This window comes from Danio rerio, chromosome 1 (assembly GCF_052040795.2).
Source record: "Danio rerio strain M-AB ecotype USA chromosome 1, GRCz13ab, whole genome shotgun sequence".
In the NCBI taxonomy this organism is placed as follows: Eukaryota; Metazoa; Chordata; class Actinopteri; order Cypriniformes; family Danionidae; genus Danio; species Danio rerio.
Genome location: NC_141021.1, coordinates 13,278,775 through 13,292,902, shown reverse-complemented (window position 1 = coordinate 13,292,902; position 14,128 = coordinate 13,278,775). Strand labels below are relative to the sequence as shown.

Below are 14,128 nucleotides of genomic sequence, written 5' to 3'. Positions count from 1 at the left end.
TAAAATGCACGATTAACCACAAAACCAACTCCAAGAGCTCTTCAAGCTGGTGTCAAGAAACCTTAATGTGTCAGGTCAAAAATAAAAACTTTCTTTGTCAATGTCTTGACTTGTTTTTAGTAGAGTTGTTATTATTTATCTTGCTTCATCTCCACTCCGCTGTGTTTTTCTGCTGCCTGTAGAACAGTAGGGGTTCTGGTGTTTCTCAGCTGACTGTGCACTCAGAGCTGCGTTGTCTGCTCTGTCCAGGTGACACCTGCTATAAGTCCTAATCCGGCTCAGAGAGGTGATAAAACTGTCTGTGTTCTTTTCATTGGGAACACTATTTCTCAGCCAACAATCAGGGTCTGCTGTCATTGCTGTTGCAAATAGTTTCCTATGTAGGTTTGTTAAGTGCTCAAGAGCGCAGAATGCACGATTAAAACCACTGAGTATATGCTGCTATATTGTAGGAAACATGTAGTTTCAATCAATGCAATAGTGTAATAATGTAAATGTGCCTTCGTTTGAATTATTTTAAACTATTTCTTTAATGAGCATAAAGATGCAGTCCTGGAATTTTTAATAATAAGGGGCATTTTTAATAGCCAACTTATTTGTGATTAATGTCTGAATGTCTATGCTGAATGTTCTGTTTGCAAGCAAAATACATAACAAGTGGATATTTAAAAACGGGGGGCTTTATTTGTTGTTAAATATGAGTTATTTCAATAGCCCTTGAATTTGTCTTTTACTTTTATCTTTGAATATTATTTACATAAATGTCTTTGCTTCACATGTTTTTAAAGGTAATTAAAGAGTTTCTTTTAAAAAAATAATTAAAATCCAATTGTTCAATGTTCTATATATTTTAAATTGATTATTTATATTTGACTTTATATAAGATTTCATATTTTATCAGTCATGATAAAACCAGGGTGTAAATTACAGCGGGGGTTGGGGGAATTAACACCCCTAATTAAGGCTTAATCCCCCTTAAAGGATGTCAAAACAAGTTGTATGTCCCTTTGAATTGAAGAAAAAATTCACTCTGATCTGCATTTTAAATAATGATGTTAATAATTTAAATAAAAGATATTCACCTGACCCCCCCTATAACAGTTCATACCATTGTGAATGCATAATCACGCCAGTCAGTTTATGCAAGAAAAATGTCATTCACCAGTCTGAAACCGGCAGTTTCAGAGCACCGAAAGAGTTCACAAGACTGATTTCTCATAAAATAGATGTTTGTTTCTACATAAAGCCTAAAAGTAAAGTCAAATTAGATGCATAGTTTGTAAAGTTTGAACTAAAGTAAGCTGAAATATGAACACTAAATAGCCTGTCCCACAAACACCATGAATAAATTAGGTGTAATTTAAATAAATACATAAATTTGATTCACTGAAGCGTGTATTAGCCTACACAAACTAACATTACCGAAAAAGTTGACCCCCGATCATCATTGTATAATTCATACACTGGATATAAACATATATGTTTTGCTAAAGATGTTTTAAAAATAATAAATCAATTGAAAAAAGGCCATTACAAATGGAGAGCAAGAAAAGTGGGAGAAAGTGAGTAACAGGATCTCTAAGGTCCAGGAGCCTGGACTCAAACTGGGGCCCAAAAGTGTAACGTTAGAATGATTCTCTCAATACTATTAGCTTCGACTCTAAATACATTAATTTATTATGCGCAGTGAATATATTATGTAACCCCTGTGAAGGGCCTCTAGTGGGTCCTGGACCCTTTGTCGGGAGCTACTGTTGTTAGGGATGGGCAACTTCAGCCATTATCCTGCAGATTTGATCTCCAACCCTAATCAGCATACCTGTCAACATTTGTCTCTGATATTATGGAAGACTGGGGGGGCAGGGGGTTATGGGTTTTCGGGGTTGAGGTGTCTGAATAGCACTGTAGAGATCTGGGTTAATAACTATACAGTGGTGTTAGCAACTTTACTATGGAGCGGGTTTTGGGGAGGCCGATGTGTTCGGATACTATAAAGTACCAAAAGTGGCGAAAATTGCCATCAATTGCATGAAATTATGGGAGTCTGAATGCATCAGACTGGAAATGCAAGCTCGTGCGACAAGTTTCCAACTCTGACCTGCGAAATCGCATCACGTGATTGCATAAGACCAATCGAAGATCAAAACATGACCTCTCTGGACAGAAATTTAAAATATGGACCAATTGCTCGCTTTATTAAATGTCTAATCATCTTGTATTATCCCGCCTCTTTTCGCAGCGCCGTACTACAGCATTTCGCAAGCTCAAACTCTAGTGTGAACGCAGCTTTAGCAGCTAAAAAGACACGTATACTTGCAGCTTTCTAGTGATCTAGAGGACACAGATCAGCTTGTTCAGGTATGTTTGATTACTGCTGGAGCAAAACTTTGCAGGATAAAGCCACGGCCACACTAGAGCAAGGATGACCAACCCTGTCCCTGGGGATCTACCTTCCTGCAGATTTCAGTTGCAACCCATATCAAACACACCTGCCTTTAATTATCAAGTGCTGTTCAGGTCCTAATGAATTGGTTCAGCTGTGTTTGATCAGGGTTGGAGCTGAACTCTGCAGGAAGGTAGATCTCCAGGAACAGGGTTGAGCACCTCAGCACTATATTTTGTTTCCGTCTTGATTCTGTCATACGGTGCTGTGACAAATAAAACAAGATCATGTGACTGATAAAACGAACGACTGCTCCATTTTCTTTAATATATTTCTACACAGAGGGCTCAAGTCTTGATCTTCTATTGGTCTGACGCATATCGCAGTTCAGATTTCACCAAGCTTGAACTTCAGAATGCAGCGCCATGTCATATGAGCTTGCGTTTCTGGTCTGCTGCACTCACCTGCGTATGAATGGAAGTCTATGGGGCGAAAAGTGCAGTGTGACCGCAGCTTAATGATCCTCCAGGACCAAAGTTGCCCATCCCTGACTGTGATACACAGTTTTCTAACACCAGTGGCAGGTTAATCACATCCACCAAAAGCCAACTTTGACCTGCATTTTGTTCACCTGGAAACATGTGACTCACCTTAGGAGGAGCTTCAATGTCATCCACTTGATTCCCCAGTAGTCGAGTCTTGATCCAAGTCTCTACACTGCTGTTGAACTTCATAAAAGTGACATAGCTACCGTAACAGCTCAGCAGCGCAAAGCTCTCGACGTAGGTAATGTAGTTATCCAGGAAGAAGACGATGAGCATTATTAGTCCAATGATATAAAAACTGACATCTCTAAACAGAGGCCACCAGGTGAGGTTGAGGATCTCACGTGAAAAGAGAGCGCACATCCCGATCACGAACAAGATGTTGAAGACGGCGGAGCCCACGATGGTCCCGATGCCCACGTTGCTGTGTGAGATGAACACACCGATCACTGAGGTGAAGAGCTCAGGAGCAGAGCCACCGGCGGCCATAAATGTAGCTCCTGCTACGTCATCCGAGATCTCCAGTTTCTCCGTGATCACAGTGAGGGCCGGGACGAAGAACTCATCGCAGACGATGGCCAGGGCGATGAACATGTACATCATCCCGAACATATGCAGCACGACGGCACCTTGCCTCCTTTGCTCCAGCGTGAACAGATCTTCAGGATATTCTCCCTTGCTGTGTTCGGCGGACGAGGCCATGGCGATAGGCACGTCTGCCGAAACGTTGCGCTCCTCGTCGGAAGAGAGAACAGTTCTGTGTGGCACTGGCTCTGCAAGTCCCTCATGGTTGGTGAGAGAGCTGAGTGGCGTCCATCTCGGGATCGGGCCCAAAGTGGAGGTAAAGGCACTCCAGGACAGGAACGACGTGACGGCAGAGACGCTCAGGATAAAACCGAAAATCCGCGAAGGACGTAGTTTCCTCCTGACGTACTGCAGTCGGTGGTGGCGCTTGCTGTTCCGCTCCAGAGGGGTGCAAAAGGCCCCCAGGTTGATGCTGGGGAATGTAGGATCCATGGTTGATGGTGCAGCTTGGGGGTCCAGTGGGCTGAAATCTATGGAGCGCCGGGCATGTTTAAATGCCTGCTGTGTTTAAACCTGACTGGAACAATGTATTCCACGATTCCTTGCAGGATCCAGAGTCTCTAATGGTTTCCTCATAATAATCTCTGAAATGACACATCACAAAAATCATGTGAGAAAGACTTACGAATTTAGAGTTGAGAAAAAGTTCTGTTTACAAACACTGCTATGCTTTACTTTCATTCTTCTGCTGAACTCAAAAGAAGACATTTTGCAGAATGTGCTGAAGTAAATGAGCCATTTTCTTCCATACTATGTTTGGTTTCTCACATTCTTCAAAAAATCCTCATTTCTGTTTGGCAAAGGTAGCAAAGAAGGACCAATTTTCTAAAACTGAGTCCACACTCGTTCTACATGGCCGTTCATTTAAAGCAAGCTTTGCTCTACCATCTAGCATTAAAGGGATATTTCATCTAGGCCTGTCACAATAATCAATATATCAACTTATCGCACAACACATGGACATGACCTCAATCCTTTTTGGTGATGCAATATATATCACCCTTACATAAAAAACAATTTTAGAAACATTTTAGCTCATTGTGCAATATCTCTATCTCTACAGTCAGTGTCAGTATGGTTAAAAACACTATAGTATTTAATATAAATTACTATAGTATATTTTTATGTGGGTGTATGACAACTAAAAACAAATCTGGTAGCAGATATCGCAGTCTGTTACTTTGTACCCTGCGCTTTTTTGTTAACATTTATTATTATTTATTTGATTAGGAAATACGTTTCCACATTCTGATTCCATTTAGATGCCTGATTATTAAATAGTTAAAATAACTATAATTAAATTCAATATTTAAAAAAATAAAATGTTAAATGTTCCTTGGAAGAGTGTACTTACATTGTGTTTATATTACTGTATATTTTCATTCTGGCTTTATACTGTGTAATGAGTTGCTTAAAATGACAATAATATCGTTTATTGCAATATTTTGGTGCAATATATCATACAACAAAATATAGATGTTGTGACAGGCCTAATATCATCCATAAAATTTAAATTATTTTATCACTTCTATGCCTAATGTTGTTACAAATAATATCTCATGCAACATGCAATTAGTCTTCCAATTTTGTCACAATTTTTGTGACCAAAACTACCTCCTTTAATTTCAACAGAAGACATACAGGTTTGGACTGTAATTTGTTATTTAATGAAACATAATAATAATTAGGCAAATTTTTTTTTAATTAATTAATTAATTTGTTTGTTTATTTTTTTTTTCATTTTTTGATTTATTATTGCTGCGTTATTGGTGTAAAATATTACATGTCAATTGAGTAAGTTCAATTATAGTGGTTTTACGTGATCCCACATTTTAAGTGATCAGACCACTCCTGGTATTTGAAGCGTTGAAATAAATTTAAGTTTTTTTGTTGTAGTATGTACAATCATGATTGTATTGTGTGTTTTGCATTTTTATGTGGACCCAAGAGTCTGAAATAAAAGGAATTAATTTATTATTATTGGGCAAACCAAAAAACCTTATTAGGAAGAGATTTTGTGTGGCAAAACATTCAGGCAAACATAATGGTGATGTACAGGTTAATATCAATGGCAGATGCTGTGGTTTTTGTTTGGCACCGATAACAAGCTTTCTTTTGCAGCACAATAGAGCCACTGAGCTATAGATCTAATTGGTGTGACAACTGGACTATGTTACCAAAGCAACAGAGCAGCTTAACGTTTTCACCTCAATTACTTTTCTAATTCAGATTCTAATACATTAATATAAAAAGATATCTTTAATTTTATTATTACCATAATAATATAATAATAATAATCATCATTTATTTTTGTATAGAATCAGAATCAGTTTTTTTTCAAGGAATTTGTTTTGGCTAAAGAAGCTTCCAGTGTACATAAAGTGACAAGTGACAACACAAAATAAATATAAACAAAAAAATGATAAACATTAAACAGAGATTCAGTTAGTCAAAAAAGATCTGAATGTTGAATTGTAGGTGCAGATTTGTTATAAATATACAAAAAACTTAATTCTCAAAGTACTTTACACTTAAAAAATACAAGGCAGAAAAAACGCTATGAAGAAGATACATATTCTATATATATATATAAAATAAAACAAATCAGAAATGTACCATACTAAGTTTTTTAGCATGCATAAAATCAACATCACTGCTATCTAACCGGTCAAGGACATTAAAAAGATTTTAGATCCCACTAATACTGGATTTCATACTAAACTTTCGACTACAAATCTGCATTAGTGAATAAATGCATTGGCATTATTAGCCTGGTAATGGGAAACTATTCATTCAAAGAATGTCTGAGAATGCATTATGAATTAGAACAATTATGACAATTTTAAAGATATAAGTGTACATATTTAACCTGATGTGTAGCAATGTGAGCTTTTCACGTGAGCAGCTCATGATAACAGTCTTTCAGTGCCTCGCAGTGTGGAATAAATGCTGCTCCATATGATAGGAGAGTCCAATATCAAGTGTATTAAAATATACATTAAGTAAAAAATATATGCATGTTGCTTTAAGCACTCTGTATACACTCGGAAAAAATGATTTTTTTTTTGCTCGTTCAAACTACTGAATTAGAATGAGCTGATTCAACACAATTCTTGAGATTTCATTGGGACAACTTAATTTTTTTATGTTCAATCCACATCAATTTGTTTATAAGAAGTGTTAAGTTAACTTAATCAGCTTGTGTTGGGACAACATGAATGGATTGTGTGGAACCCAGCGTTTTTTACAGTGTATCAAATTATAATAGAGATTTCAAAGTTATTATTCTGTTTTAGGCCACCTTGCAAGTCCTAAATTAAAAATTTCATTACACGGTTACCAATCTGTAATAGTCCCAAACACTTAATAATACACTGTAAAAATATTTCTGTATTTCGGGATTAATTTCACTTTCAGTATTTTGGTTTTACGTTTATTTCTGGTTGTAAATTGCATTATGTGACCTTGATCTCTGCTCTGTCGACTTTTGATGTTGAAAATTCAACTCTACAGTTTAACAAAGTGACTTTTATTGACATTTTAATGCACTGAGAAAAAAATATTCAAAGATCAATCCTTGGATTTCCTAAGTGTTTTTAAGCTAAGTGGTTGTGAACAACTTATTTAGGCTGAATTTAAACAAACAAATTAAGTTGAACATTACTCAAATTTAATTTGTTTGTTTAAATTCAACCCATATAAATTCTTTGCAACAGTTTAGCAGAACTCATATTTTAGTGCAGTTTGAAATAATATTATGTATAAGTAATAATATATAGAGATAAGTCTGTAATAAGTCTGTAAAATAACAAAAAATGTACTGCCTAAGAAAACTGCCTGTATTGTAACATACACCAACCTGCAATATAAACACCAATCCAGACTAAAAACTGCTAATTTACTAATTTTTTTTTACAGAGTACACTCTAAAAAATTAAATGAGAACAAATTTATGTTACTTTAACTGATATTAAGCAATTAATCAAATTTCAAAATTTTTTTTTTGTTATACAAACTTGATATTTTTAGTCAGTTTGGGTGATGTAAGTTAAGAGGACTATAAAAGTTCCTTTAATTCAACAACAAACAAAAAAGTTATACAGTGTAAGCGTGTCAATAATTTGGCTTAGTGTTTAGCTTACAGTATCCCAATACCTAAATATAGCCATCTGCTTCCAAAAATTGACCAATCACAGCATGCAGCTCTAAAGAGAGCCATTTTTGTTCTGATCTGGCATGTGCAGGTTACCGCAGGACATGTGCTCATATGTCTAAACCAATAAATAACCATGGTAATCTGGCAGACAGCTCCTGTTCTCACACAATGCATATAAATAATACAGTGAGATTTTAAACCAATCACCTATTAGAAGTTTTGCATTGACTAAGATATAAAAAGAAAATAGTTACTGGTTTATTAAACAATATCAAGTTGAGCAATTCTTTTGCTGATGTAACATAGACAGAATGACAAACAATGGATAGCAATGCATATTGGCTAATTAACCATTTACCAATTTACCTTTTCCAAACAAAAACTGAATTTAGACATGAACGATAACTGATAACTTTTTACAATTATGTCATTTATATTGTTAACATTTATATAAATGCTATTAAATAAAATATATAAATATAAATCTGGCTTAAAAACATTTTATATACTGAAAAAACAACTGCTGAATATGAATTTAAAAGGTTAAAACTCCTGGCTGCTTCCTCCGATGAGTCCATCTGTCAAGTTAAGGATTTAATCGGATCTATAGGCCACTGTTATCCTGATTTACACAGCCTTTACTTTCACCCCGACTCACAGTATATCTCAACACATCCTGTAGCACACACACACTAAATAAATGTTTTTTTACCACCCATAATATCATCAGCACGATAGGAACATTAAGAAATAAATAAGTAACCAGTTGAATGCACCTGTACAGTACATGAACACCATTTACATCGGTCACCTTGATATTAAGACATTTGAAAGCTAAACATAAGGAATAAAACATGCGATCTTTTGATTGTAATTGAACAACCACTAGTCCTTTTATTAATTTTGCCAATTTTCCAAAATTTGCAGAACTTATACACAATTACAGTATACATGGAATCTCACTTATTTAAAAAAAGAAAATGCATGAAAGCACATCAAATGCCAAAATAGCGCTATCAAATAATGAAATTTACCTTCGCATCTGGTAGTTGAGCGTGGATGGTGAATCTTTCTGAAGAATCCCACAGACTTACGGAGACCAAGCACTTGCTGTTTGAGTGTCATGGATCAAGAATGCTGCTCCTGCTGCCACAGGTTAAAGGGGAGGTCTGATCTTTCCTCCCTCCCTCGTCTCACGCTCTCCTTCCCTGCCCCATCCTTACCCCTTTGTTCTGTCCTTGACAAGTTAGCTACATAACCTGCAACTCTGTAATGAACGCATAACGTCAATGGGATTTTCGCTTGCAATTCACAGTACATGAATGCATATGGGATCTGGTCCCACAAGTCATAACCAACGTTTAATTATCAAGTGTAATTGCTTTAAAGCGGAAATAATGAATGTATTACTTAATTTCAGATGATTAAAAACTATTTTAAAACAATTAACATATAAAATAATAATAATTAAACTGCTCAAAGTATTTAAAATCACCTAATATATTTATTTTTCACCTGTAAAATTCAACACAATCTCGCGGCAATTTATAACTTTTTGATTTAGTGGCTAATTCGTATGAATTCGTATGATCTAATTTGTACTATTTAGTACAAATTGCTCATCACCCAATGACAGTTGGGGTTACGTGCCACGCCTCCTTTTTAAAATCGTACATTTTTGTACGACTGAACTCGTACAAATTCGTACGAATTAGCCACTGAACTAACAAAATGTAAAATACTTACGTTTCCTCGAGAGATCAGGCTGGTAGAATTTGTAGGAATTACCACTAAACTAACAAAACGTAAAATATTTACGTTTCCTTGTGAGATCAAGCTGATAAAATTTGTTTGAATTAGCCACTAAACTAACAAAACGTAAAATACTTACGTTTCCTCGTGAGATCAGGCTGGTAAAATTCGTAAGAATTAGCCACTAAACTAACAAAACGTAAATTACTTACGTTTCCTCGTGAGATCAGGCTGGTAAAATTTGTACGAATTAGCCACTAAACTAACAAAACGTAAATTACTAATGTTTCCTCGTGAGATCAGGCTGGTAAAATTCGAACGAATTAGCCACTAAACTAACAAAACGTAAAATGCTTACGTTTCCTCGTGAGATCAGGCTGGTAAAATCATATTATTGTGACCTTTTCTACACTCAATAGTATGACTTTTCGCTGCTTGTTTAAACTACTTACTTAAAATAAGCTGAATCAACACAATTATTGCGTTTATTTTGGGACAACTTAAATGTTTTATGTTCAATCTACTTAAATTTGTAAAAACTAGTAAGTTAACTTGATCGATTCGTGTTGGGACAACATGTAGGAATAGTGTGGAACCCAGAATTTTCTTACAGTGTACTTTAATATGATCCATGTCCTCTAAATGAGTAGATTTTTGGACAAGTAAATAAAAACCTGAATGAGACTGTATGCGTGTTTTCCAGTGATGGGTTGCAGGTGGAATGGCATCCGTGGCGTAAAACATATGCTGGATAAGTTGGCGGCTCATTCCGCTGTGGTGACCCCTGATTTATAAAGGGACTATGAATAAGTAAATAACCTACATAATATTTTATGATACTTTCATATAGTTCACTGAGTTTTGGTTCTTCACCTTCCAGATCTCACAAGCCTAGAACAGTCATTTTTAGCCCTGATCTCCCTCTTGAGTGGCCACCAGTGTTGTAAGGTTAAGATTACCTTTAACCGCTCTCTTAAGAATATTATACAATCTCCACACGCTTCCCATCCATCCCTCCCTCCCTCCCAGAAAAACTTTCCGAGTCTTTCTCAAGTGCCTGTTCTCAGACAGATGCATGTCAGCGAGCCCCTCACACAAAGCCAAGATCCACCGCAGGGTCCCTAGACAGCTGTAACCCATCCCACTCTTACAGGACCTTAAAGCCGCCATCCAGCCCCATAGATTGAAGCCATAGATTAATGCATCTTTGTGAGGAGGAGATTAGTCCTGTAAGGCCAAAGCTTTCTCTCAGCTTTAAATAGCATATGAGCGCAGCATGCTGGATGCTTCTGAACCTGACCCTGCACTGCATAGAGGACATTTGAGCTTAACTATTGACTAATTCCACCTCCAATCAAGCACACAATCTTCCAGGAAATGGGCCAGGAGTCTGGTCCTTGCCATTCTGTGGAAAATCATGTACAGGGTGCAAATACATCTGACCCAAGGCTATCTGTGTTCTGCAGGGTGAAACATCCTCCTCACGCTCTGGAGAAACAAACGACACTGTTTAATCACAAAGCCACTCTTGACGCCAGGTATGACTTTAGGCATTGTGGGATGGCATAATATATACATTTAAAATATTAAAGGAACACTACACTTTTTTTGAAAACATAGGCTCAATTTACAATTTGCATTTAAGCACTTTCAGCTTAGCATAGATCATTGAATCGGATTAGACCATTAGCATCTCGCTCAAGTTTGTTTTGATAATTTTGCTATTTAAAGTTTGACTCTTCTGTAGTAAGACCAACAGAAAATTAAAAACTGCAATTTTCTAAGCTGATATGCCTAGGAACTATACTCTCATTCTGGCGTAATAATCAAGGAATTTTGCTACCAAATTAAGGCTGAAGCAGGCGCAATTATATTACACAGTACCTGAAAATCTGCTAATACTTCTGTCAATATATCCAACATGCACAGTGAGTGTGCACCAACCATAGAGACATCTTTGAGAGACAATTCAGAACTATATTCAGGTGCTCTGTAATATTGTTTACTTTCTGCAGCAAAGATAGAATTAGCTTGTTTCCAAAAATAGTAGAGCGTTGCTTTAATATATTATTAAAATGTTTACTTCCTATTTATAATCTTGATCTAATTCACTTGACCGTGGTTTCTTCTTCTCACTAACCAATTTTCAGGAACAATATTCATATATTACAGTTATCATATATCAGAGTATCATATATAATTGCCACAGCGGAATGAACCACCAATTTATCCAGCATATGCTTCACACAGGAGATGCCCTTCCAGCACTGGGAAACCCCCATACACTCTCATATTCACACACATACACTACGGCCGATTAAGTTTATTCAATTCAGTCTATAGCACATGTCTTTGGACTGTGGGGGAAACTGAAGCACCCGGAGGAAACCCACACCAACACAGGTAGAACATGCAAACTGGAACCAGTGACCTTCTTGCTGTGAGGCAATTGTGCAAACCCCTCAAAGGTAATCGTGCCACCTCAAAGGTAATTTACATGGTAAAAACAAACAAACTTAAAGGGATTGTCTACCCAAAATTAACATTTACAACTGATGTACTCACTCTCAGCCCATTGAAGATGTAAAGCTGAATCAGAATTATTCGCCCCCTTTTAATTTTTTTCTTTTTTTAATATTTCCCAAATGATGTTGAACAGAGCAAGGGAATTTTCACAGTATGTCTGATAATATTTTTTCCTCTGGAGAAAGTCTTATTTTTTATTTCGGCTAGAATAAAAGCAGTTTTTAATAAAAAAAAAAAAAACTCAAAAAGGTCTAAATTATTAGCCTTAAATTTATCATTATTGTTTTCGATAGTCTACAGAACAAACCATCGTCATACAATAACTTGTCTAATTACCCTAACCTGCCTAGTTTACCTAATTAACCTAGTCAAGGCTTTAAATGTCACTTTTTACTCGGCTGAACTATCATAGTACGATGCATCAATTGGGATAAGAACAATGTAGTAAGGAGTATTTCCCAAAACCCGTAGTGTCTCTGTCGCAGATCCATCATTTAAACCACTTTGGTTATAATGTAAACGTCCACAATGACACTCTAAACAGGGTGGAGTATCAGCTTCTTTAGAGAAGAACCCCATAATTTCTTTGAGCAAATTATATTGTTTTACACGCACACACATTTAAAATAGAATCCAATATTAGTTTTGCTAAAAACCTGCACTTGTTTTCTATTTTAATTGAGATATATGAAAACGGCACATAAAGGGTCTGTTTCCTTCACAAATGTTATTGAGAACATATTCTATTCTAAAACATAAAATCACTTACAAAAGCTAACACATCTTCTAATATCATATATAAATCATATAAATAAATATATAAATTATGAGGCTATTTATTAAGAAAATAAATTAAATATGTATTATTTATTAGGAAATGAAAAAATCCTACTTTAGTAATAATATTTATAATGATGAAGATGATGATTATTATTATTATTAAGTAGGATATTGGTTATTTGTTTTTAATTTTTGAAAAGTCTACTTTTATAATTTGACACATGCAAACCACTGCAGAAATGTTCTAACCAACAGGTCCGTGTCATATACAGTAGGCTACATTTCTTAATAAATAACCTAAAATAAAAGCATTAACGTATGCTATGCAGGGCTCAATAACAAGGACTGCCCGGGGCCACTGTGCGAGGCGCTCGGGACAGTAGACAGGAATGTTACTGGCTCAATCTTTGCTGCCTTGACACAAAACGTTCAATGTACTTGCGACTATTTGTCAGTTGAGTATGAATACAGTCTTAGAATCGAGAAACAGTTTGTGCTTTTAAGCCTTTAAATGCTACCTTCTCTATTCTCTATTGCTTTTCGGTTGCTCTTATCTGATTGGATATTGTGAGCATGTCGTTTTTTTGTAACCTGGTTAAAACCAGTACAGTAAAGAATGTCTTGGAAGCAGACATTTACCTGGTTACAGCGCGCTGATTTGCTCATTATCCATTTATTAACATTTTTAAAATATTTGAATTCTAGATTCAAACAGATTTGTGACACGATATTTAAAACATGTGGCTAAGAAATAGCTATTAACTTTTTTTTTTTTTTTTGGTGGGCCAGTGAAAATATTTGCAGGGCAAGTAAAAATCTGAACTGCTGGTTCAATCGGGCCAGTAGAAAAAATCCTTAGCATTGAACCCTGCTATATTTTTTGTTTTCACAAGCTTTGGAGCAACGACTGTTAAAAATATACTAGCTTTGAAGACGTAACATAAATTCCGCTCAGCTGTGTTCAAAATGGCATAAATGGTTTCAAAGTGCACTGCGAAGAGAGCACAGTTGTAAACATGAAGATCGCTAAAACTGAACTGTAAAAATACTTTGAAAGCAAATTACACCTAAGAGAGATAACCTTAATCCTTTTTTAATCATTACAACTTTAAATGTTAGAATGTTCTAAACGAATAGGGCATAGGGGAGATAAATGGGCGTAGAACTCACTCAGGAACAATGTTTCTAACTACAGCTCCAGAGGTGTAGTTGTAAGTGCACAAGTTTGCGAAGCAGTTTGTGAATGTTTATTGGAATGAGGGATTTGGGAAACGTCAAATCAATTAAGCATGTTTGTAACGACGGAACTTGTGACCTTAATTGGCCAATGATGGTTTTCGAAAACGCACCCCAGCTCTACTGTGCACTGATGTATACCCTGTGTGCGACTTCATCTGTTTG

At 36.0% G+C, this 14,128-nt stretch overlaps 1 protein-coding gene across 4 annotated transcripts in view; it reads right to left on the bottom strand.

Moving 5' to 3' along the window:
• Positions 1–8,811, bottom strand: part of slc24a2b (solute carrier family 24 member 2b) — a 38,633-nt gene extending 29,822 nt beyond the window's left edge. For 3 of the 4 annotated variants that reach the window (XM_087236338.1, XM_087236339.1, XM_087236340.1), the window contains exons 1-2: positions 8,704–8,811; positions 3,034–4,097 (exon numbers count right to left, since the gene is read on the bottom strand). In XM_087236338.1, coding sequence (XP_087092464.1) covers positions 3,034–3,945 — 912 coding nt within the window. In that variant the 5' untranslated portion in view covers positions 3,946–4,097; positions 8,704–8,811. 4 annotated transcript variants of the gene reach the window in all.
• Between the last annotated feature and the right edge of the window lie 5,317 nt (positions 8,812–14,128).